This window comes from Mesoplodon mirus, assembly GCF_964341445.2.
Source record: "Mesoplodon mirus genome assembly, chromosome: 14".
Classification (NCBI taxonomy): domain Eukaryota; kingdom Metazoa; phylum Chordata; class Mammalia; order Artiodactyla; family Ziphiidae; genus Mesoplodon; species Mesoplodon mirus.
The window spans coordinates 84,772,854-84,796,631 of record NC_138990.1 but is presented as its reverse complement, the minus strand read 5'-3'; the positions used below and the strand labels follow the sequence as shown (position 1 = coordinate 84,796,631).

Genomic DNA, 23,778 nt, shown 5'->3' with positions numbered 1-23,778 from the left:
GCTGGGAAAGCTTCAGGGATTGCCCTTTGCTGAGTAGGGGCTGGAAGGAAGGGGAGGGAGAAGAAGGGCAGGCCGGGCACGGCTGGCCGCACAGGCAGGCCCCTCCACAGCCAACGTCACTGCTGTTTTACCTGAGGGGGCGGGGATACTCCAGACTCTAGTGCCCTGTATACTTCTCTCCCCCAGGGCAGTGGTTCCCATCCTGGCTGCCCTGTGGAAGCCCTGTGCAAACAGTGGGGTGTCCGGTGCAAAGGGGGCATTTGAAAAACTGCTGCAGCCGGGGCCCCAGCCCAGAGTCTGATTCCACTTGGTCTGAAGTCATTACGCTGTGCAGCTGGACTAAGAACCCCCTGACTCAGGGTTAAACAACGAGGGGGGAGTTGATGCAGCTGACATCAGAGAAGGCGGGGGTGGGGGGTGCCCAAACTTCGCATCAGCATCTTTTGAGCCCTGGTAACCTCTTCCCCTGGGGCAGTTAGGACTCTTGAGTTGCAAGAAACAGAAACTTGGATAAGAGGAAGCTGGGATGGGAAGGGCTTGGAACTGGGATCCAGAAAGACTAAGCCACACCCCACTGACCATATCTTCCCACACATCAGCCCGGGGCCTTCTCACCACAGCCTAGCTTCCTTTGTTGTCACCCACATAGTGGGCTCTCAGGTTGACGTCTTATTGGCTAAGTGCCACGGGCTACACACAGGCTGGCCCAGCTTTCTGTCAGGCCGCCTTTCCACTTCTGGGAAAGAGAATCTAGCTGTCCTTAAGAATCCACCCCTAGTGTGATCTGTAGTGTGATCTGGCTAAATATTGCTGCAGGGGCCAGCCCTGTAGGCAGGATGGTTCTTGCGTGCCAGGCCCTGCGCTGGGCACTGGGGACAAGGAAATGAGCACACGCTCATCGCCGTCTCAGGAAACCTTTGAGCTGGGTCTTGAAGAATGAGTAGGAGTTTGCCAGGTGGAAAGGTGGGACAGGGTGTAACGGGTGAGGCTAGGGAGTCTGCGTCTCAGGCAAGAACACCACAGAAAGAGAAGGAACCTCCAACTCTCTTAACTCTGTGTGAACAGAGAGAGAAAACGCCTGCGCGAGGAGGGACTCTTAATGGGGCACCACGCTAAGGTGCAGTTTGGGTTTGACATGCATCATATTTCCCCTGCCTATTGCTACCACCCAATCCCCCAATGGTTGGGCTGAAGTTGATAGCAGAGAGCTTTATTTTGTTTTGTTTGAAAAGCAGGACACATTGCTGCCCTAAGCAAAATAGATGTTCTGTTAGGAAGGAAAAAGGAAAAGAGGGCGATCCGGCAGGAGCCCTTCAGCCTACACATCCTCGTTCCCTTGTATGGCAAGCACCTGGCTCTGCCCATCACAGGAGGTGATACGAGAAGCCTGCAGAAGCGGAGGAGGCTGGCATAGGAGGCGAAAGTGTTCCATATGAGAACGACTGGAAGGAGAGGGCTGGGGGGAGTGTGTGTGTGTGTGTGTGTGTGTGTGTGTGTGTGTGTGTGTGTGTGTGAAATATCTGAAGAGTGGATGTTCGTAGGCAGTGTATCTGTTGGGAAAGGCATTCTCCTGTGTGCAGTCTTTCTACCCTAACTGGGCCTAAGGACAGGCCTTGGGCCTGGAATATTTCCCCCGCAAGAGATAATGAGCCCACTAATGAGCCCACACAGCCTGTGCCGGGCTTATCACCTCATGTGGGAATATCTTTCCCCGTTTCAAGCTCAGCGTGTGCTCCTTTGTCCCGCTCATACGTGTACATCAGTGCCCCTCCGGCACGACCCCAGCTTTCAGTATTCCAAACTCCAGGAAGGAGGGGTGGGATGATTCTGCTTCAGCACAAGACGGGTGCACAGAGGCCAGCTGCCCTGTGATGGCTGCACCTGCCATCAGGGCCACCTGCTGGCCATGAGGAGCCAAGGCCCACGGCTGAAGCTGCTCTTGCTCTGTCTTCACATGAGTAAAGAAAGCATTGGGCCGTTCAGTGCTTGACTGCGCTGTGTTTTCCTTGGCGACTCCAGCACCCAGATGCAGTGGGCAGAAGTGTTTGGACGTTTGTTCCAGTGGCTGACGCTGTGATGATCTTTGTGATGACCCCCATCGTTGGAGTCCTCCTCTGGCACTGGTTACGGGTACAAGATGTTCTGGGGTTAAGCATGCGGGTACCGGTGCCAGGAAGACGAGGGACTGGGGGTGACCAACTCAGTCCAGTTAGCCCGTGACTTTCCTGGTTGTGACCCAGAAAGTCCTGTATCCTGGGCAGAGCAGCATGGTTGGCCACCCAATCTGGGGCTTCCTAGCTGTGTGACCTTGATCAAGTTACCTAACCTCTCTGTGCCCTGGCTTCCTCCTCCGTAAAATGGGTATAAAAATAATACCTACTTTAAAGACTTTTTGTGAGGATTAAACAAGAGAGTTTGTATAAAGGACCTAGCTCAATGCCTGGCACGAAGACGTGTTCAACAAATCTTAGCCATTAATAACAATATCATAGCAGGTGTATAGACTTTTTCTGGGGAGTCCCAAAGGGGAAAACTGGACCACTCTCTTCAGTACAAAGAAATATTTCCTCACAGATCATGGGGTAGTGAATTTTCAAGGTGTTCAAATAAAGGCAGATGTTGGGCCTGCTTTGTGAAGTGGGAGGTAGAACTTCCTCCTGGCCCTGACCCTTCTTAGTCCTTTGATATATTCATCTCAGCCTCCTCTTCTTTCCCCCCAGGAGGGGAGTTAGCTCTTCAGAGAGAGCTGTCCCTCTTCTTCTAATCAGGATTTCCTGTCACGGGGGACCACTCAGAGCTGCTTGAATCGAGACAGGGAGACACTCCAGCGATCTGTGTGGGTAAAGGTGGAGTGAATGTGAATGGCTGGCTGCTGTCTGGGCTCCTGGGGCCACCTCCTCTCCTTGGAGAGGAGCTCCCAGCTCTGGCTGGACCTCCATCAGAGGAGGTCCCACAACCTGCTCAGGGGCTCTTCTGTGTGTGTGTGTGTGTGTGTGTGTGTGTGTTTGTATGAGAGGGAGAGGGAGAGGGAGAGGGAGATATCTGCAAGGGTCTCAGTTGATATGTGCCGAATCCCAGAGTGCTTGCCTTCCCCTGCCTTGTTCTTCCCTGTCATTCTCCAGCCACACACACACACACACACACACACACACACACACACACACCCTTCCCCACCCCCAATCCGGGTCCTCTCAGCTCGCAGGCCCGGCAGCTTAGCTGAAGACAGTGCTGAGGCAATTAATAGAGCCTTTTGAGGACTTGTCACTAGAAAGCTCTTTAACTCAGCCACCTGAATTGGGGCCCCAGGCATGTGACAGGGATGGGGGAGGGGTGCCAGGAACACCAGGGCAGCTGCCTGGGTGGGGGCAGAGGCATAGCAGAGAAACAGGGTCAGGAGGCCTGTGGATTATGGGGACATAGGAGTGGCCATTGTTTTTCACTGTTTCTGGTTCGTCTTTTCCTAGAATTTTCCTCTGGCTGACCTGCTGCAGAACCAAGGCCTGAGAGGTGAGCTTCCAAACGAGAAACCTGCTGACTACATGGACCGTCACAGGAAAGGTGTTCCTCTACGGTGTGGGCACCTTAGAGAGGGGACATTGTACGTGTTAGGGATAGAGTGGGAGGGGGGCGGCAGGTACCTACCCCAACACTGTGCTTCCATTGGCGCTGGGGAGCTGGCCAGGAAAGGGGCAAGAGCTACACAGCGGGAGGAGAAGAAGAGGAGGGAAGAGGGGCCTGGATCTCCAGGCCTGTCCCTGCCTGTCTCTGACTCCATGGTGTCTCTCACACAACGATCATTGTCTGTAGCCAATCCAGGCAGGGGCAGCAGAGGCCCGGATGCTGAGGTAGACCCTGTCTCCAACTGTGTGTAGTGTAAGTGTGCACGTGTGCGCTCGACCTCTCTTGAACCGGCCCTGGCTTTGGTCTTCTTCAGGTCCTCTGGCCGCCACTAGAGGGCGGCAGCGAACATAGCCAGGTCAGGGGAACTGGAGTTGCAGGGTCCTGCACTGCCCAGCCTCTTGATTCCACGCTACCCAGCCCTTCTGAGCACCTAGGGATGCTCAGACCCCAGCCAGATAACCACTGGGACCACAGAACCAACTAAAGCCAGTCCCCAGCCTTGGGTGCAGTGAAGGTGTAAGTGTGTGAGAATGTGAGGTTAGCTAGTGAAGAAGCTGAAGGGGACCAGAGGTGAACAGAGGTGGCCAAAGCCAGAACCCTGATGTGTATTCATTAGCTCCTATAAGGATAAAGGTAGAGGGGTACAAGGAAGAGCCAGGGGACCAGGCAGCCTGCAGGGAGATAAAGCGGGGCCCAGCCCACGACCAGGCAGGCAGAATCACCCTGACAGCAGGTTAGTTAAAGAGACCAGAGAAAACCACGTGGGTCTGGAGCCAGACTGTCCAGATTCAAACCCCAGATCCTCCAAGTACTAGCTGTGTGACCTTAGATAAGGTATTGAACCTCTCTGAGCCTCGGTTTCTCATCTGTGAAATGGAGACAGTAATAGCATTATGTCCTATGCTAGATGTGAGTGTTAAACGGGTTAAAACATACAAATCACTCAGAACAGTGTCTGGCACAGAGTAAGAACACTATACGTGCACTACAGTACACTTATAGAAACTATGAAAAGAAACAAAAGGAAATGATTGTTTTATGAGGAAGACATCCACATGATGCTGAAAGAGCTAGTTTCCCTAGAACATCATCATGAGATGTATGGGAACTGATCCCCACACACGTGGAAATCAAATGGTAACATATGAGCTTGTGAATCAGTAAAAGTTAAAGGAGTATGTGTAACACTGGTATAAGTGTATGTAGTTACTAAGGTCTGTCAATATGTAAATCAACAAACCTTTGAATCTACAAATCTTTTCTCTCTTGAGTTCCTTGCAGTGAACATGGGAGCCCTTCTGCTTCACCCCATCCCTCCTTCAAGAGAGGTTGTTTTTCTTCATCCTGGTGACCTCCTGCCTAAGCACAGGTCCCAGAGAGCCTTCATGATCCCTGCCCCACCTTCTTGGGAAATCATGGTTTCTTCCTGCTCTCCAGAGGAAACATGAATCCTCAGCTTTGGTCCCTGGGGCCAGTTTTGGCTCTGAGACTGTGGGGAAGTAAAAATGCCCAGCTCTGGAATAACAGTCCTGGGTCACCATCTGAATGCCCTTAACATTTTCCAGCCTCAAGTTTCCCTTATCTACAATTCTGGGGAGGAGTGGGAGAATACTTTTATATTTTCCTTCCTCCTTGGGAGGATAACGTTTAGGAAAAACTAAGACGAATTGAGATTTTATTGTGCTTCTACTCACTGATGCTTCCGTGTCTCAAATCCAAACTCCCCAACAGAAAGGACCTAACCATGAAGCTATTCGGCCAATCAGGGGTGGCCAGGTCACGTGATCCAAGGTTAGCTGACTTACCTGTAAGGCGCCACATGCTTTTCTCACAAAGGGACTGATTAACACGACAGACAATCTGAGACATCCTAGCAGGTCCAGCATACTACAAACATTTAAATTTTAAACTTAATTCATGAATAGGTAATACATTTACATATATTTACATAGTTCAATGCTTTAAGGATATAAAAAGGAATATGGAGGAAATGCCCTCTTACTCTTGAACCCTACTGTTTCTCTTCCTAGGAGGCAAGCAAAGTTACCATTTTTTAATGGACTCTTCCAGAGATATTCCATATAAAGAAATATCTATGCAGATTCTTTTGCTTTTTTCAAAAGAGGATCCTCCTCTATGGGTACCTAAAGAACATCCTCAGTTGTTTTTATGGCTCTGCTTTATAATGTACCAAAACATACTTGTCCAGTTTCCTAATAATGAACATTTAGGTTGTTTTCAGTCTCTCCTGGTGCTGTAACGAAGAGCCTTTTCTTTTTTTGGCCGCATCGCATGGCGGCACAAGGAACTTCCCCTTCTCTGACCAGGGATTGAACCCGCACCCACTGCACCCCCTGCAGGGGAAGTGTGGAGTCTTAACCACTGGACCACTAGGGAAGTCCAAGCACACAGTCATTTAAGGTACCACTTCTCCTTATACACAGCCCTCAGAAATTCTTAACCAGGGGTGTGGGGACCTCTAAGAAGTCAGCAGATATAAAATTCAGGGAGACAAACTGAAGGACCCTAGAAAGTTGGAAGGGAAAAAGTTTCCCTCTTTATTTACACTAAGGTCTAACTGAAATTTAACATTTCCTTCCATTATGAATGCAGGCAACAAACTCACAGTAGTTGGCAGTATCTGTGACTCTCTCTTCTTATATGATTGAAGATATTTTGAAAATATTTACACTCATCTCCTCTGTCATTGTGGTAGTAAAGGAAAACTGTTTCTTTACTCACCACACTTCTGACACCAAATGTGTGGGTTTTTTACCCACACCAATCAATTTTCCAACTCTCTGGGCACCAACTGGGTGTCCTATAATTTTATTCAATTCTGAGACCATCTACCTGGAGGTATCATCAGACTCCACAGCTTTAAGACCCTAGTCCCACAATACTGCCTTCAATTCAGATTCCAGTCACAGTCATGGGGCCCTGTGGTACCATACTTCTGTCTGACTTGGCTACAAAATTGGGGGTTCCCACATACCTCCCCTCAGGTTCGATAATTTGCTACAATGGCTCAGCAAACTCGGAAATATTTACTTAGTTTACCAGTTTATCATAAAGGATATGATAAAGGACATAGATGAACAGCCAGAGAAGAGGTGAGGTCTGGAAGGGTTGAGCTCAGGAACTTCTGTCCTCGTGGAGTTGGGGTGCACCACCCTCCCAGCATGTGGACGTATTCACCATTCCGAACCCTATGGTTTCGAGATTTTCATGGAGGCTTCCTCATGATTATTAACTCAATCCCCAGTGCCTCTCCCCTACCTGGAGGATGAAGGGTAGGATTGAAAGTTCCAAGCTTCTAGGGCAGTCCCTGGCGGTCCAGTGATTAGGAATCCTCGCTCTCACTGCTGATGGCCTGGAGTTCGATCCCTGGTCGGGGAACTAAAACCCCACGAGTCACGCAGTGGGGCCAAAAAAGAAACAGTTCCAAGCTTCCAATCTGGTGACCAGCCCCCTTACTGAAGCTAACCAGGAGCTCACCAAGAGTCACCTCATTAGAACAGAAGATGCTCCTATCACCCAGGAAATTCCGAGGAATTTAGGAGTTCTGTGTCAGGAACTGGGGGCAGAGACCAAATATACGTTTCTTATTATGTCACTGGGAGGTAGTTATTAGACTTTCTGTTAGATTGAATTATGTTACACTTTAATAAAGAAACATATATATTATTATATCACACAGTTTTCTAAAAATTTTTTTGATATCTGTATTTCAGTGTAATTTCTTTGCTTTGTAATCTTATGTGGTTTTTTTTGTTTTTTTTTTTTTTGCGGTACGTGGCCCTCTCACTGTTGTGGCCTCTCCCGTTGCGGAGCACAGGCTCCGGACGCGCAGGCTCAGCGGCCATGTCCCACAGGCCCAGCCGCTCCGCGGCATGTGGGATCTTCCCGGACCGGGGCACGAATCTGTGTCCCCTGCATCAGCAGGCGGACTCTCAACCACTGCGCCACCAGGGGAGCCCAATCTTATGTATTTTTTAATGGTGGTAAACTATACATAACATAAAATTTACCATTTGAACCATTTAAAATGTACAGATCAGTGGCATTAGGTACATTCACAATGTCGTGCAATCATCACCACCAGCCATCTCCAGAACTTTTCCAGCTTCCCAAACTGAAACGGGGTATCCATCAAACAGTAACTCTCTATTGCCCTCTCTCCCACCGTCCCCCAACCAACCACCATTCTACTTTCTGCCTTTATGCATTTGACTATTCTAGATACCTCAGATGAGTGGACTCGTACAATATTTGTCCTTTTGCATCTGGCCTCTTTCACTTAGCATCATGTCCTCAAGGTTCACCCATGTTGTAGCGTGCGTCAGAATTTCATGTCTTTCAAGGCTGAATAATATTCCATGGCATGCACGTACCATTTTGTTTATCCATTCATCTGTTGTTTTGAGTTGTTTCTGCCCTTTGACTATTGTGAATAATGCTGCTATGAACATGTGTGTGCAAATATTTCTTTGAATCCCTGCTTTCAGTACTTTTGGGTGTATACCCAGGAGTGGAATTTCTTGATAGCATGGTAATCCTATGTTTAATTTTTTTGAGGAATATGTATTTATTTTTATACATGAAAAGTATTCTGAGATAAGAAACATACCAGGGGCCCGTTATACATTATTTTGGCATGCCTGTCTCGGCCACCAGATGGGGGACTTCTTGACAAGGGCTGCCCTGCTCCTTGGGGCCCCTCAGTTAGCTCTTCCAGAGGTGTAGTAAATGCATTCAGCGCCTAATGGGCGAAGTCAACAGAGAGGGAGAGTTAGGCTTGAGGATGACTAATCAAAGGTGCCCCAATTCCTACCTGTGCCTCTTCCTAGATGTACAATAACCTGAGGCAAAGTAACCTTCCTAGGCCCTGGCTTCCCATCCATAAAATGATCTACATCATCGGATTAATTTCCATCGTGAACCTACAGCCTAGCTTTTAGCATAGTGCCTGGCACGCGTTAGGCACTCAACAATTTTATTCCTGTTACCTGCGGGAGCAAAAGAAAGCCCTGGGCAACCTGCCTGGAGGCTTCTGGCCCGAGGTTGCTGGGGAGGGGTCGGGCGGCCTTCCCCTACCCTGGACCACCCTCCAGGCTGGCGCAGGAGTGTACAGGGAGGGGCCGGTGGCTACGTTCCAATCTCTGGTACTAGCGCCGCGTCCCCGCGCCTCAGGACCGTCCCGCCTCCCCGGGGTTGCCTCGCCGACCGTCCCCTCCTTGTATCCTCGGGAGCCCGGCGGGCAGCAGCGGTTGGCCCTCCGCGCCGGCGGGCGGCGCTAGTCCGGACCCGGCTGGGGGAGGTGCTCGGGCCGGGCTGCTCTCGGCGGCGGCGCACGACCGTCCGCGGGGCGGGGACGCGGCGGCGGTGGCGGTGGCTCCGTGTTGCCGGGGCCCGAGCGCGCAGGCCCGTCCCGGCGGGCGGGTGGCCGGGGCGGGGGCGCCATGTGGTTCATGTATGTGCTGAGCTGGCTGTCGCTCTTCATCCAGGTGGCCTTCATCACGCTGGCCGTCGGTGAGAGTGCGCGACCCCGGCCCGCGCGGGCTCCAGCTTCGGCATCTGTGCTCGCCGGGGGTCGCATCACGAGGGCGCCGGGGAGAGCCGGGAGACCCCCGCCCGGTCCTTCCGGCCTTCGCATCCCCCTTCCTGCCCCGCCTGGTCCTGCCCCTCCTCCTGACCCCAGTAGCCTAGCCTGACCTCGGGTCCTTCCAGGAGTCACAGAGTCCGCCCCAGCGGTGCCCGGGGGAGGCTGACTCAAGTGCCCCTTGCCCGCGCGCGGCCGACCGCTGCCGCGCCCTCCGTCGCGGGGCCGGCAGCACCGAACTTTTCCCAGACACCTACCCCCGCCCTTTCGCCTCGGGCCCTTGGTGCTTCCCACTCACTCTGACTTTGACGGGCTTTCCCTTTTGGGCTAGTTCCTACTCTTGATCTCAGCTGAGACTTCACCTCCTCCAGGAAGCCCTCCTTATGGGGTTTGACTTGTCGTACTGGGATCGTCTGACACCCCTTCCCACTCAACGCCCCCCACCCCCGCAGAGCTGGTCAGGGAAGGGAGCTCGTCTGTCTCGTACTGTACTCAGCTCTCAGCCCAGCACCTGGCGCATGCTAAATGCCAACGCATATTTATTGAATAAGTGAAAGAAATTCCCTTTTATGGGCCAGAGGTTAGGTTTGTGCTGAGGCATCAAATACAGGTTTCCATTCACTTTTATGAAATCTCTCCTTAGTTGCCCTGACAGAGTTTTACTTCCGACTTGGGAGGGTTACACACGGATTGTGTGGTTTGTTCCTTACCTAATGGAGTCATGAAAGGTTGAGTGGAATCCAGCTGCAGAGAGAGGGGTGATCAGCATGGTGGGAGTGACCCTGGCTAATGTTCTCCCTGCTTGCTTCCCCCCACCAGCGGCCGGACTCTATTACCTGGCAGAACTGATAGAAGAATACACTGTGGCCACCAGCAGGATCATAAAATACATGATCTGGGTAAGTGGCAGTTTTCCCCAGGATCCCCCTCACTCTTGCCCTGCCTCAAAAGGAGGAAGTGGGGAAAGTTTGGCCTGGGTGATGAGACCTGTGTCCTCGCTGTATCCTGAGGGTACCACCCCCGACCTCCCCGCCCTGTACCTTGTCCCCTGGGTCTGCTCTCCTGGGCCTAGGTCTTCCCTGGCCTCCTTCCCCAAGTGGCATCGCTTCACTGCGGGCCTCGTTCTTGGTTCCTTAAGGCGAGAGCTGAGTGCCCATTCTCTGTTGACAGGACTGTGGCTTTGCCTTTGCCTTTGCCCACCTTCAGTGGTCTTAGCTCCTTGCTCTGCTTAACAGCATTTAGAACTGAGAGGAACCTTAAGGACAGTTTTGAGTACTTGTTCTTTGCTCTCTTTCTAACTGGATCAAGTGACTTGTTCTAAGAGGGAGACACCTTCCCTGCCCCAGGCCCTGCCCTGCTCAGGGCTCGTGGAAGGCTTCTCTTCCTGAAGACACAATCCTTGCCATTGATGTCCAAGCCACAGGAGTGACTGCTGGTGGATAGATTTCTGCAGCTGCAGGAAAGGCTGGGGAGGGGCTGGGGGCACGTTTGGACAGGACGAGCCCAGTGCCTCTCAAGTCACCTGCTGTCAGCAGCCACTTCCACTTTGGGCATGGCCTCGGGTAGGGAGTTAGTGGTGGAGACAAGACCGTAGCTCTCAGCTCTGGGTTCAGAGGCCCAGCTCATGGGTGTTGGTACAGGAATTAGACCTTCATTCAACCAACTGCCTGCCTTTTGTTGAGCACTGACAGCTATAAGCCCTTCAGAACAATGTTTTTCAAACTGCAGGAAGGATTCATTATTGGGTTGTGTAATCAATTCAGTAGATCATTATCAGCATTTAAAAAAAAAAAAAGGGAATGGGAAAGACTAGAGTTGAAACCTGAACTTTGATCACGTATATGAACATGTGTTGGAGTCACAGTGTAAACTATTTTTCTTACTGTGGGTTGCTGTCAAACAAACTGAGATTGAAAAGTGCTGCCCTTTGGGAGCTGAGAGACTAGCTGGGGAGGTCAGAACTGTGGCTGTGAAACAAGGAGAGACTGAAACATGAACAGAGTGTTGCCCTGAGTAGGCTGGGGGTTAGTGAGTCCAGAAAGGCTGCCTGGAAGAAGCTCCCCGCACTGTGTGCCTCTGGTTGTTTTCAGTTCTCCACAGCTGTGCTGATTGGCCTCTACGTTTTTGAGCGCTTCCCCACCTACATGATTGGTGTGGGCCTCTTCACCAACCTTGTCTACTTTGGCCTCCTCCAGACCTTCCCCTTCATCATGCTGACCTCGCCTAACTTCATCCTGTCGTGCGGTGAGAGGGGACATAGTTGGGGAGGCAGCTGAGTTGGTTGGACGTGCCCAGCTCAGTCTAGGGCACTGAAGGGGATATAAAGAAAAGAGGCAAACCACTGAGGTCCTCCAGGAGGCCAGGCTGATTGGAGGTTGGGGTTCTCACACATGAGGAGCCAAGAGCCCATGTTGGCTCTAGTGACTAGAATTTGGGGGGCTGGGATACTCAGGAAGGGAGGGCTTTCCTAGGGAGGTAAGTTTGACAAAGGGTTTGAGAAGGGACAAGAGGTGGGTTGGCTGAGCAGTTATAGCCCCTAAGAAACCACTTGGCCAGGAAAAGCCCAAAGCCTTTCCCTGGCCTGCAGGCAGCTCCCCACCCAGTCCTCTGGCCCAAAGTCATGATTAAGACGAGCCTCCTGGGGCTCTGGGGCTCCCTGCAGACAGCTGCCTTGGGGTTGACAGACCCCGGTGTTTGGAGGACCCTGGCCTTCCTGCCTTTGCTCTGCCACCAGTTTCTGACCCCGGGGCGTCATTTCTCCTCTCTGGCCTTAGCTTCTCCATCTGTTCAGTGATGCTTAGGAGACTCAGTTGGCACATAGATGCTCTAGTTATTCTCGGAAAAGGTTCTAGACAGTATCTGGTTACCAGGATTGCCTTTTCTCCCTTTAATCATTACTGGTCATCATAGCCTTTGGTCAAGATATCAGATTGATTGGGGTTTCTTAGAGCTGCTTTTCTGCTTCTGTGAGAGAATCTGGAAGGAGACTATTACTCACAAGGAGGGCACAGTGTTAAAGCCAGGACTGAGTGCCTTGGTGTGATTCCACCAAAGGATTTGTTCTGCGGGGATTGGTGTGAGGAGTCCTTCCCTGGAGACCAGGCTCCTCTTGCATCTTCCCAGGGGGGAGGGTGCCCCCCAATCCCCCCACCCCTTGGGGAGCTCCCTTGGCTTCCCTTTGTCACTCCCCTGACCTGCCCTCTAGATGCCTGGGAGAGTTTTTCTGAAGATCTGTGGGTGTCAGGTACCATCCTATCTTCCAATATGCCCTCAGCCTAGAGCGCGGCTAGGAGCGGCAGAGCTGTGGTCCTCTGCCTTAGAAGGGGAGAGGCAAGAGAGGAGAAAAGAGGAAAGATTCGTGGCCGTTGGCTGTGGGGTGTATGTGAGGGGTGTTGGGTGTGAGGGGATGCCTCGTTCTGGTGCCTGCCCTGCACCTCACCGTGGGAGCTGGCAGGAGTGCCTGTCTCGGAGCAGCGAGTCCCCGGGACCTCTCTCTGAATTTGGCTGCATGCTAAGGAGGTGGTGGGATCCAGAACATACCAGTTCACACCAGTGAACCTTGTCCTGAGGACGGACCCCCTCCCCCAGAATTTTGAGGAGCCCTAAGATTGCACTGCAAACCGTCTAGCAAACTGTGCCCTTTCCTTCCTGAGGAGCGAGAGCCTCCTCCCGGCTGCCCCGTCTGGAGCGGACTCCTTGGGAGCGTGTGCTCTGCGCGCCCGTGACATCCTCCCACACAGCCCTGCGGAGCTCTCTTCTGGACTCACGGCCGCTAAAGCCCAGGTCAATTGGCACCGTGCTTTGGAGTGTGTAGCGCTGGAGTCTCGTTTTTATAATATTCAAAGAGTGTTTTACGTACTTCTAATTGGATTCATGAGTGCCCTCTGCAGCGGGCAGGTGGGGGGGCTAGTTCTTCCATTCTAACAGACGGGAAACTGGGTTCTGGAGGGTGGTGCGCTTGGCACGGAGCCATACTCTGAGCTGGGTGTGAAGTCAGGGCTGAGACTCGGCTTCCAACCTCCAGGGCCTGGTGAAGGTTGAAAGTCTGCTTTATGTAATCCGCCCCAGAATAAATGACTCTTCATTCCCTCAACAGGGCTAGTGGTGGTGAATCATTACCTAGCGTTTCAGTTTTTTGCAGAGGAATATTATCCCTTCTCAGAGGTAAGAAGTATTCAGTTCGTCATCGAACTCCTAGCCGGGACAGAGCGAGTGAAAGGGACTTGCGTGATTTCTTTGTGAACTTGGCTATGATTTGAAACTGCATTTATTCGGGGATGACACATTTTTTAAACGAATGGTATAGATGACTTTAGAACGCAGAGAGGATGGGGAGCAGGGACCCCTTTGGCTGCGGTGGGGAGGACACTGCTGTCTCCCAGTGAGTCCTTCGAGGCTCCCAGCACCCCAGCCTAGCATCCTAAGGTCAGGAGGGGCGGTGGGGTGACCTGGTCTGACGCAGACCTCACAGGGCAGGGGCGGGCCGCAACCCTGAACCCTGCTACTCCAGGTTGAACCCCTGGGGAAGAACAAGGTCACTTCTCAGGGAACATGGGTCATTCATGGTTTCGCCCTCCATCTGCCTCCTTCGGTTCAGAAGAGTTGCTTGTCCTAGTGACCACGATTTGGGGATTGTGGCCACGCAGTCATCTTTGGTCTCCACCTTTCCCCACTGAATTTTTTCCATGTCTGGGGGTGTCCTGTCTCTGCTTCCCGGGCCCTGGTCCCCTTCAGAGATCAAGTGTGGGGCACGCTTGACCGCCTCTCTAAGATACATGGTGAGCACACCTGGCCCAGCCTTGGCATCTCCAGGGGCACCCTCATCTCAGTGTCTCTGTTGCCAGGTCCTGGCCTATTTCACTTTCTGTCTGTGGATAATCCCGTTTGCGTTCTTTGTGTCACTGTCGGCTGGGGAGAACGTCCTGCCCTCCACCATGCAGCCCGGAGGTGAGAAGGGGTTTGTAAGGTGGGAGGCATGGTGGGAGGACGCCAGCAAGGCCTGAGTTGCTGGGGGAGCTGGAGCCCGCCCTGTGATGGAGACACTTGGACTCTGGGTGGGCAGAGCTGTGTGTACACACACACACACACACACACACACACACACACACACACTCACTCACTCACTCACTCACTCACTCACTCACTCACTCACTCATCTCCCTGCCTGTGTCTCCACAGATGACGTGGTCTCCAACTACTTCACCAAAGGCAAGCGGGGCAAACGCTTAGGGATCCTGGTTGTCTTCTCCTTCATCAAAGAGGCCATTCTACCCAGTCGGCAGAAGATGTACTGAACTTCTGCGGAGGGGATGCTGGGGCAAGATCAGGAGAGTCAGGCCCCTGGGCCTCTGCAGTAGGTGGGGGCCGGGAGCTGGAAGGCACCTTCCCCCAGCGCTGGCCCTCCTTCCCTCGACTCCCCCGGAAGTCCCCATCCCCACCGTCCTCAGGAGGCTCAGCTTGGCTCAGATCTGATGCGGCCAGAGGCTGAGGCCTCAGAGGGCGCCAGGGAGGATGTGGTGCCTGCTTAGCCAGGAGGCCGTGGTCCACCTGGGTGTGCAGAAGCTGAGCTCCTGTGGCCCTCCCGCCCCCTCCTGTGATGGGTCCGGAGTTCTGGCTCAGCCAGGGCAGGCAGGGCAGGGGCCGTGAAGCTGGAGAGCAGACAGTGATAATTGCTGTGGGCAGATGGCCATGGGGAGGGGCCGTGGCTTAGCACTTGCAAGAGAAAGTTTTTGCTGTTGAACTGTGATTTCTGTCCAAGTGCTGATTCCCGTTTGAATAAAGATTCTAGGTGGCCCTGTTTGCCTTAATACCCTGAAAGTTCATCTTCCTTTCTTCCTGCTGACCTTCCGCCTGGACTGGCTTTTCTGCGCCAGGGGCTCCTTTCCTGGGTTTGGGTCTTGCCTTTCCGAAGGGACTGTGCTTGTGGCCCTTAGTGGGAAGGGGACAGAGATGCGGAGCCGAGCCTGGAGTGGGAGGCGGGGGACTGGGGATGGATGCAGCCTTTCTTAATCCCCTTCTCTCTCCTTCCATCTCTTCTTTCCTCAGGGCTCTGTGACTGTCAGACTGGGGGCAGAGAGGGGATGGTGTGGGACTGGGTTAGATTTTTCAGGAGAACATGTACAGTATCCTATTTATAAGTCTTCGCCTAGGGAAGAGAGTGGTTTCTGGCTGAATTCTATCTCAGGCTCGAGGAGAAACATTAAAAATTGGCTTCCTGGCAGCCTGGGCTACAGCCTGTTTTGTAAGAAACAGGGCTGGTGAGAGAAGCTGTTTGTCACTCTTAAGAGCACACGAGGGCTGACCCTCTCTTCTGAGTGGTCTTCGCTCCTGGGGAGGTGATCCGTCTTCTAAAAAGGCAGGCCAGGTCCTGGGCACAGGCCAGCATTTGTTGACCTTGCATTCCAACTACAGTGCCTTACAAGTACTCAGCAGTACATATGTGAATGAAGTCCCCACGAGAGCCATTACCGGATGTGTCCTATACCTCAAAGCAAAGCAGACAGGTGCAGAGATGGACTGCACACATGTGGTACCTTTCAGCCACAGGGAAGACCTCTGCTCGAAAATCTTACCTCTACATCCTGCCTCAAGTCCCACCATAGCCCTTCATTTCCTTGGGTCTAGCATTTCCATTCTCTTAAAAATACCAGCCTTCCCCTTTCCTGGGGAGGAACAGCACATTTTGGCCTTCTCTCAGTGGCGCTGAGATTGCCAGGCCCTTTTGTCCTGTGCAGACAAGGGAGGACAAGGTGGAGGACACTGGAGGCCAGTGTCCTGACTGCTGGCCAGCAGCTGGCCTTGCTCTCCCTTGCTGTCCATTTCTTTGTTTCTCACCCCAGTGGTGTGGCTTTGCCCTCCATTCACTCCACTGCCAGTGTTCTGGGGGTTGCCAGTGGCCTTGTGCTAAGTCCAGCGGACCCTCTTCATATCTCCTCTTTCTGGATCTGTGCAGCATCGGGCAGGGCTCGTCACCCCCAGCGTCCCGAGCACTTCTGTGGCTGGTTCTCCCTCTCTGGCTGCTCCTTTCCGGGTCCTGTGCAGGCCCTTCCATTCACCCCCTGTGCAGTGGGGTTTCTCAGGGTTCGGTCGTGGGTTCCCTGGAGGAGCCCATCCGTGCTGATGGTTTCAAGGAATTGAAAGCTGACAGCCAGCCCCAGCATCCCTCTCGGTCCTCTGAACCACAGTTCTGCTGCCTTTGGGCACACAGACAACTCTCATGGCCCAGATAGCACTTGGTGCCACCCTTTGCAACCTGCCTTTTTTGGGTACCTGCCTTGGCCCCAAGATCACTCAGGAGCCCGACCAGAAACCTGCTTTCTCTTTGTGCCCTGACATCCAATCTCTGTCAAGTTTACCTTAACATCTCTTGATTTGAGCCACTCCCACTATCAGCAGCTTTCACCTGGATTATTGTGACAGCCTCCTTCTGCTTCTCTATCCCACAGCCAGAGGTGTCTTTCTAATGCATGGTTGATCCAGTCACTCCCTGGCTTACAACCTTCCATGGCTCCCCGCTGTCAGGATGAAGTCCAGACCCCTTAGCATGGCTTGTGAGGCTCGTGGTGTCCCGGTTCTTGCTCGCCTCTCTGGCCTCATCACTTGCCACCTTGCATTCTGATTTTCAGCCTCCTGTATCCAGAGATGCCACTTTAATTCCCTTTCTTCTGCTCGCCTGAGTACCTTCTCTGTCGGTTCTCAACTTAGATTTCACTTCCTCCAAGGAACTTTGAATGCCCCCTCTCCCTCCAGCACACCACACAGATCACTCTGGGCTTACTTGCCTGCTTACTAGTTTATCTCCCCATTAGACTGTAAGCTCCTTGAGGGCAGGGATTGTCCTTCAGTTTTTTTTTTGTTTTTTTTTTTTTTTTTGCGGTATGCGGGCCTCTCACTGTTGTGGCCTCTCCCGTTGCGGAGCACAGGCTCCGGATGCGCAGGCTCAGCGGCCATGGCTCACGGGCCCAGCCGCTCCGCGGCATATGGGATCCTCCCGGACCGGGGCACGAACCCGTATCCCCTGCATCGGCAGGCGGACTCTCAACCACTGCGCCACCAGGGAGGCCCTGTCCTTCAGTTTTTGTATCAACCGTGCCTAGCTTGGCACCTGGCACATAGAAAGTACTCAATAAGTGTTTATTTAATGAATGATTTGTAGTGGTGTGTACAGGGGGTAGCAGGGGACCCAGGATAGCTTCCTGGAGAAAGTACAAGTGCTTTCAGTCTCAAACTGAAGCCATAGGTCCTCCCTCCCTTCTCCAGAAAGGCTGCCTGTGCCGCCCTGTACTGCAGAAACCCCAGTGGCAGCTGGGAATGGAGGATGGCAGCCCATAGTGGCAGGGAAGCCAATGGCAGTGTGACACATTAGCTCTCTTCCTCCCTGTTTTGGATCTGGACATGCAGAGTGAGGCTTAGAACCTGCAGCAGGAAGGACTTAATATGAACAAGAGGCAGAATTTCCCAGTGGTCCCTCATCCCGGAATCCTTGTCCCTGGTGAGCTGTTGTGTGTGAGGAGGGGAAATGGGGACACCAAGGTGTCACTTTTACAATGGTAGGGCCCAGGATAGAGGAGGATCCCCACTCTGAGCCTTGGTCTACTGCCCTAACTTGGATCTCCTGGGGGGTCCAAGAGATTCCTTTGTGGAGAGAAGGGAGACCTGGGAGCTGGGTTTTGTCGGGGAGGGGCCTCCGATCCTTGAGCTTGGGGGTGGGCAGCCTGTGGGCACTCCCCCTTCCTCCCCATCCGTGCAGAATCACCACACCTCAGCCTTCACTGGGCAGCCTCCAGTCGGGAGGCTACCAAAATAAGTTTAAGTGGGGGGTGGTTTGGGGGAGGGCAGAGTGGGGAGCCCTTGATGGGCTCGCACAGCTGCCAGGAAGCCTTCGTCAAATGTCTCTCGCAGGTTCATGCTCAGAGTGTCGGTCCAGAAGGTGCCATCACCCAGGCACCGCTTCCGGGTCACCTCTCTCATGGTGACAGAACAGAAGCCCTGGGGCACCTTCATCCTGCGCGGCTGCACCGACGGGTACAGCTCGCGGATGATCACCTCTAAAGGCAGCTGGGGCACAGGCGCCACCTGGGTGCCTGCCACCGTGCGCAGGAGCGCACCGCCGTGCCCGTCGGACCTCACCTCAAGGAAGCAACGGAAGTCGTGCTCCGGCCTGGGGTCGGGATGCACGCCCAGGCGGATGCCCTGCGGGTAGCCGATCTGGGCGGTGGGGGACCTGACAGGGTTGTTGCTGAGATTCCACACCTTGGGCCGCCTGACCATGGGCTGCTTGCAGGTGGGTATAGGCATCACCGAGGGCTGACTGGGCTGCAGTGTCTGTTGCAGGCGCGCCTCTCGGGAGGGGTAGAAGCTCCTGGGAGGCCACAGTGCCCCGTGCTTGGGGGTCTTGGAGAGCACAGTGGCCTGGGGTGGAGGACGGGGCTCTCCCTGAGTGTTGCGGATCAGGGATCGGCCTTGGGGCAGCAGCTTGCGATGGAGCCACTTCTTGAAGTCAGCTTCTCTCAGAATTTGGTGCTCTTTCTGCAGTATCAGAAAGCACAAGATAGTTCTGGAGGGCTACTCCCCCTGTGCTTCTGTGGAAGGGGGCCCTGTGGCTGCAGCCCTGGAAACCTCAGGTTTCTGACTGAGTAGATACCTTTCTGCCTCCGGGGAGCCCGGAGTCTGATGAGAGAAACCCCTGCCTGTGGGAGCCCTTGTTCTGATGGGGAGACAGCCACTGCCTGGAGGGGGCCCCTGGGCTCATGGGACAGACAGAGCCTTTCCCATATGAGAGACCTCCAATCTGATGGAGATACAGCCTCTGCCCTAGGTGAGGTCTCCAACTTGAGCGGGGAGACACAGTCCCTGCCCTATGGAAAAACTTGAGTCTTAATGGGGGAGACCAGCCTCCACCCCCACTAAAGGAGTTCCCAGTCTGACGGTGGAGACATGTCCTGCCCTAAGAGAGTCTCTGGGTTGATGGGGAAAAAGGCAAATGAGTGATGCAGACTTATCCTTGACCCTGGAAGGAGAAAGCAGAAAAGTTTGGAAGGCTAGGAACTGGATGGAGCTAATCTGGGCAGGCTTCTTGGAAGTGGTGGGCCTTGAGTGGTCAGTGTAGGGAGAGAGACAGTTTTGGCTGGTTCTCCAGGCCGGGTGGTGGTGCTCTCTGTCCTTGCCTCCACTAGAGCTGAACCTTCAGCTCGTTGTCACAGAACCGACCCCTTCCCCCCTCCCCATCTCAGTGTCTCACTTCCCAGACTGTTGCTAAGCAGTCAAGTGGTTTGGAGATTGACCCAGCTTCAGATGTAGGCTCTGATTAGGCTAAGCCAATCATAATAATTCCATCAGCCTCGCCCCAGACCTAAGTCAGTCAACACATGGCTTTCTTTTAGCTCTAGGGATTGGACACATGATCCAGTTGAGGCCAGTAAGAGGTAAGGGGAGATCTTCAAGGGGCTTCTGGGAAATCTTAGAGCCACGGGAACAGATGGGCTTTGCCTCCTCTGGATACATACATGACTATGAAGGCTGGTGACACTGACAACGGAGGGTGGGACAGGGAAATTTGGTGAGGAATGCACCTGGAACAGAGCTGGGGTACCGGATTTTGCCAGCCCCGAAGCCCTCCCAACTCCTGGATCCACTTAGGATTCCCAGCATCTTCTTTTGGGGTTTTCTGGTTCTTACATCCTATGTAGTTATACCTGCTTAAAATCCTTTATTCTCCTTTTCTGTCCCAGCTGAGGTCTGACATTGATCTGGGCCCCTGCCGGGTCTCTAGCTTGTCAGTCTCCAGGTCACAGCTGATCCCCTGGCTGTACTGAATTTGCACTTCTTGACAAACGCCATGCTCTCATGTGCCCCTATGCCTCTCCACAGGGCTCTCTGTTCCTTCTACCAGGTTAGTCCTTTCCTGATTCTTCATATGGCCAACTACTGCCCACCTTTAAAGAGTCCTCTTGAGCATTATCCCTTCGGCACCCTCCTGGAGCCCTCCTCCTCAGAGGAGGGGGCGAGGAGGCTCTTTCTGGATGGGACCACTTCTAGCCACTCTTCTAACTAACTGCGCACGTGGGTCCCTGCCTCCTCTGCTCACATGCCTGGATGGCCGGTGCCCCTGCCCGTCCTACAGGCCCTACCCCTTACTTGATACTCAGTCAGGTAGTCCTCCTCCATGAGGGCCAGCTGGTTCTTGAGCCTCTTCAGTTTCCCCATCTCACGGGCAAAGTCCTTCTTGTCCTGTTTCCACATGGCATCCTTCAAGAACCTGGTGCCGAGGCGGGGGTGCGGGGGGTGCGGGTGTCATTCCCCAGTGGCTGAGCTTTGCCCTGGGCAGGGAAGACTGGCTGCTGCTGAGGGCCTGGGTGGGAGTGGGCAGAGCTGCCAGAGGTGAGATGAGCAAGATGACCCATCCCCACTGCCCGAGGCCCCCACCCTCCTGCCGAGGAGCTGGGGCCTCACGGCAGTGCTAAACCCCAGGGGTGAGGCCCTGTGGAGTGCCCTGGGAATAGCATCTTGGGGAGAGGCCCCCTCTGCAGACTCATCCCCAGACCCTCCTCTTCCATGCTCAGCTCTGGGTGAGGGCCCTGGGGAAGGGTGGCAGGCAGGGTTGGTTCTCACAGCCTCACCGGGCACAGATGCGGTGGTTCCATATTTTGCAGTAGTCGATGGGCTTGCAGCCCATGGCATCTTGGGCATGAACATTGGCACCTTTCTGCACCAGGACCTTCACACAGCTCAGCAGGCCCTCGCTGGCTGCCAGGTGCAGGGGTGTGGAGCCGTTGCATGTCTGACTGTGGAGGGCCCCGCCGGGGCGGGTGGTGGGGGGAGGAGGGCAGAAAGGAAGGACGAAGGGCATCTGCCTGTCAGGCGAGCCAACCAGCTTCCAGGCCTGCTCTGCCACCAGTCCACTGCGTGACCCGGGCATGTCCCTCCTCCTCTCTGTACCTCAGTTTCTTCAACTGTAGAAGGAGGGCTTGGACTAAATGAACAGCAACAGTCTGATTGTGGGGTATGTGACCGTGAGGAAACGCTAGGAGAGCTGGTTGGCTGGGGCTCAGAGACCACTAACCTCATCTCCTCTTAAACCACTCAGCCCTCCTGCCCCTTCCCCACACCTAGCCATGGCCCACAAGGCCTGCGTGGCCGGGGCCCTGCTTCCTCCCCAGCTTTGTCCTCTGACCTTGCCCCACTCTCTCCCAGCATGGCCTTTACACCTCTGCCTGGAACACTTTTCCTTGGCTTTGCTAGGCTGGCTCACCTCTCCATTCTCTCCTTAGAGGTAACTGCTCTTCCCAAATAGATCTTCTCCCTGCCCGCTTTACTCACCACCCCACCACCCTGTTTATACCCTTCATAACCACTTAACCACACTCTGCCATTTTGTTCATTTATTAGTTTGCTAATTGGCTGTCTGCTCCTGCACTAGTATATATCAGCTTTACGAGGGCAGGGACCACTGCTGTATGTTCACCATTGTATTCCTCAACTCTGGCCCAGCGCTTAGCACATTACATGCTGGATAAGTATTTTGAATGAATGCAGTCTCCTATACGCCATCCATGCACTTTCCATGCATTTTCTCAATTATCACAATAGTCTCACGTGATAGGCACTGTCATCCCCCCAAATTTCAGTTGAAGACACTGAAGCAGTAGTTCCCAAACTCTGCTGCAAATGAGGAACAGCTGGGGATCTTTTGAGCCTTCCAGAGTCCAGGCCACACCTCAGACCAATTAAATGACAACCTTTGGATTGGAACACAGGCATTGGTATTTTTGAAGCTCCCCAGGTGATTCCAGTGTACAGACAGGTTTGGGAACCAGAGCACTGAGGCTTAGGGTTGAGTGACTTGCCTGAGGCGTTTCCGTCTGGTAGCAGGTAGCAAAGCTGGGACACGAACTAGGTCTATCCTCTCCCCAAATCTCTTAACCACGACACCATGTGGGCTCTGACTGTTCACGTGGGAATCAATCCTTGTCACCTCACAGCCCCTCTGCCTGTCCTGCTTGGATCTGCCTGCCTGGAAGTGGGGTTCTTATCTGCCCAGCCTCTAAGCCATTCTCCCCTCATAGGCTGGACTCACGTGTTGAGGGCCGCCCCTTGCTTAATCAGATAGTGAATGCAGGGCAGGGCCATGGTCTTGTTGTCACTGTGGATGACAAGGTGTAGAGGTGTCTGGCCACTGTTGGTGGGCAGGTCCGCGGGAAACTTGTACTCCTCTACCAAGACCTGCAGGCATGCAAGCTCGCCGCTCTGGGCTGCAAAGTGGATGGCAGTGAAACCCTGTGGGGGCCAGAGGAGGCAGGAAGAGGCTGAGCAGGACTGGCACCCCAGGGCCCACCACCTAACCTAGAGAGCAATTTCTTGGGGTTACTCTCGCCCTCTTCTCTGTGCCCCCGGGGAATCGCACGTACCCCTTTCGCACTCCCGTATCGCTCACCCTTCCTCGCTCCCCCAAAATGGCCTTCCAGACGGTCGGAAGGTGAATTAGGACCATCTACCCAGAAAAGGACATCCCCGGATGCTCCACTGTCACTCTTCGCCAGGTAACTACTACGTACGGAGCTCTCTGTGGGGTGGAGACGACTTCGGTCCCCGCCCCTGAGCTCCGAGGCCTTACCTTGTCATCGGCCGGGATTTCCCCCCCGGTGCCGATTTAGACAGAACCGCAACCATTCCAGGTTGCCCAACGAGGCCGCGAACAGCTCGTGGTAGCTCCCGATCGCCCTCTGGTCCCACACCTCGGCTAGACGCACGGAGCTAGAGCAGGCGCGGGGAGGAAGGCGGCAGTGAGCCGGGCGGCGGCGGCCTGCGGGGCCCGCGCGGGCCAGGCCCCCACGTGCACGAAGGCCTTTGTGGAGGCCGGGCCAGGGCGCGCTGCGCGGCAGGGCCATGGGGACGCGACCGTCGTCGAGGGCCCCGGGCACCGCTCAGGAGGCGAGCCTGACCCGGCCGACCCCCGCCGCTCCACGCCCGGCCGCTCCGGGAGGCCCGAGCGGTTTCCCGCGCCCCGACGCCCGCACACCCGCTCCCAGGCCCACCTGGGCCGCCGGGCCGCCGAGTCGCCGCAGCTGGCTGACACCTTCTCCGCCAGCCGCATGGGGACGACCGCTGAGAGGTGCCGCCGCCCGCGGGGTGCCGCCCGCCTGCCGAGGTTCCAGCTCCCGCTCCGGGGGTCGGGCGGGCGCTCTCGGGCGAGGGTCATGGTGTCGGCCCCGCTCGCCTCCTCGGCTCCGGCGCCGCCCAGCCTGCCACCCCACCCCCGCCGCCCAGTCGTCCTGGAGGCTCGACATCGCACACCCCCCACACTGAAAGACGCGTAGCTTTTGTTTATGATTATAAAATTGGTTAAGTGCTGATTGTACAATGGACAATGAAGATATTAAAAATCAATCCCACCACCCACAGAAATCACGGTCTGTTATTACTCTATGTGTATGCATATTGTATACGTTTTTGCGCCTCTTTTCATTCAGCGCTAAATTATGAGCTAGCTTCCATTGTCAGTCCACACACTAAACGTGTATTATGACACAACCAGAGCCCAACATCGTGATGGATGC

The 23,778-nt window shown here is 54.1% G+C and overlaps 2 protein-coding genes across 2 annotated transcripts; one reads left to right on the top strand and one right to left on the bottom strand.

Annotated features, from left to right (window-relative positions):
- The first annotated feature begins 8,970 nt into the window (after positions 1-8,970).
- Positions 8,971-15,040, top strand: TEX261 (testis expressed 261). The gene is made up of 6 exons (XM_082643147.1): positions 8,971-9,153; positions 10,043-10,122; positions 11,314-11,467; positions 13,320-13,387; positions 14,068-14,170; positions 14,402-15,040. The coding sequence occupies exons 1-6, from the start codon at positions 9,084-9,086 to the stop codon at positions 14,515-14,517; spliced, it is 591 nt and encodes a 196-aa protein (XP_082499273.1). The 5' UTR covers positions 8,971-9,083; the 3' UTR covers positions 14,518-15,040.
- A 2,991-nt stretch (positions 15,041-18,031) lies between these two features.
- ANKRD53 (ankyrin repeat domain 53) lies at positions 18,032-23,508 on the bottom strand (the record flags this gene model as incomplete). Its single annotated transcript, XM_082642398.1, is given in 9 exon segments — positions 18,032-18,751; positions 20,360-20,480; positions 20,842-21,006; positions 22,299-22,498; positions 22,836-22,859; positions 22,861-22,993; positions 22,995-23,110; positions 23,112-23,178; positions 23,180-23,508. Coding segments are annotated over 9 exon segments (1,875 nt in total).
- Positions 23,509-23,778: the final 270 nt, after the last annotated feature.

Coding starts and splice junctions, on each gene's coding strand:
- TEX261 (XM_082643147.1), top strand. CDS start 9,084: ATGTGGTTCATGTATGTGCTGAGCTGGCTGTCGCTCTTCATCCAGGTG. Junction 9,154..10,042: donor CTTCATCACGCTGGCCGTCG/GTGAGAGTGCGC, acceptor TCCCCCCACCAG/CGGCCGGACTCTATTACCTG. Junction 13,388..14,067: donor AATATTATCCCTTCTCAGAG/GTAAGAAGTATT, acceptor CTCTGTTGCCAG/GTCCTGGCCTATTTCACTTT.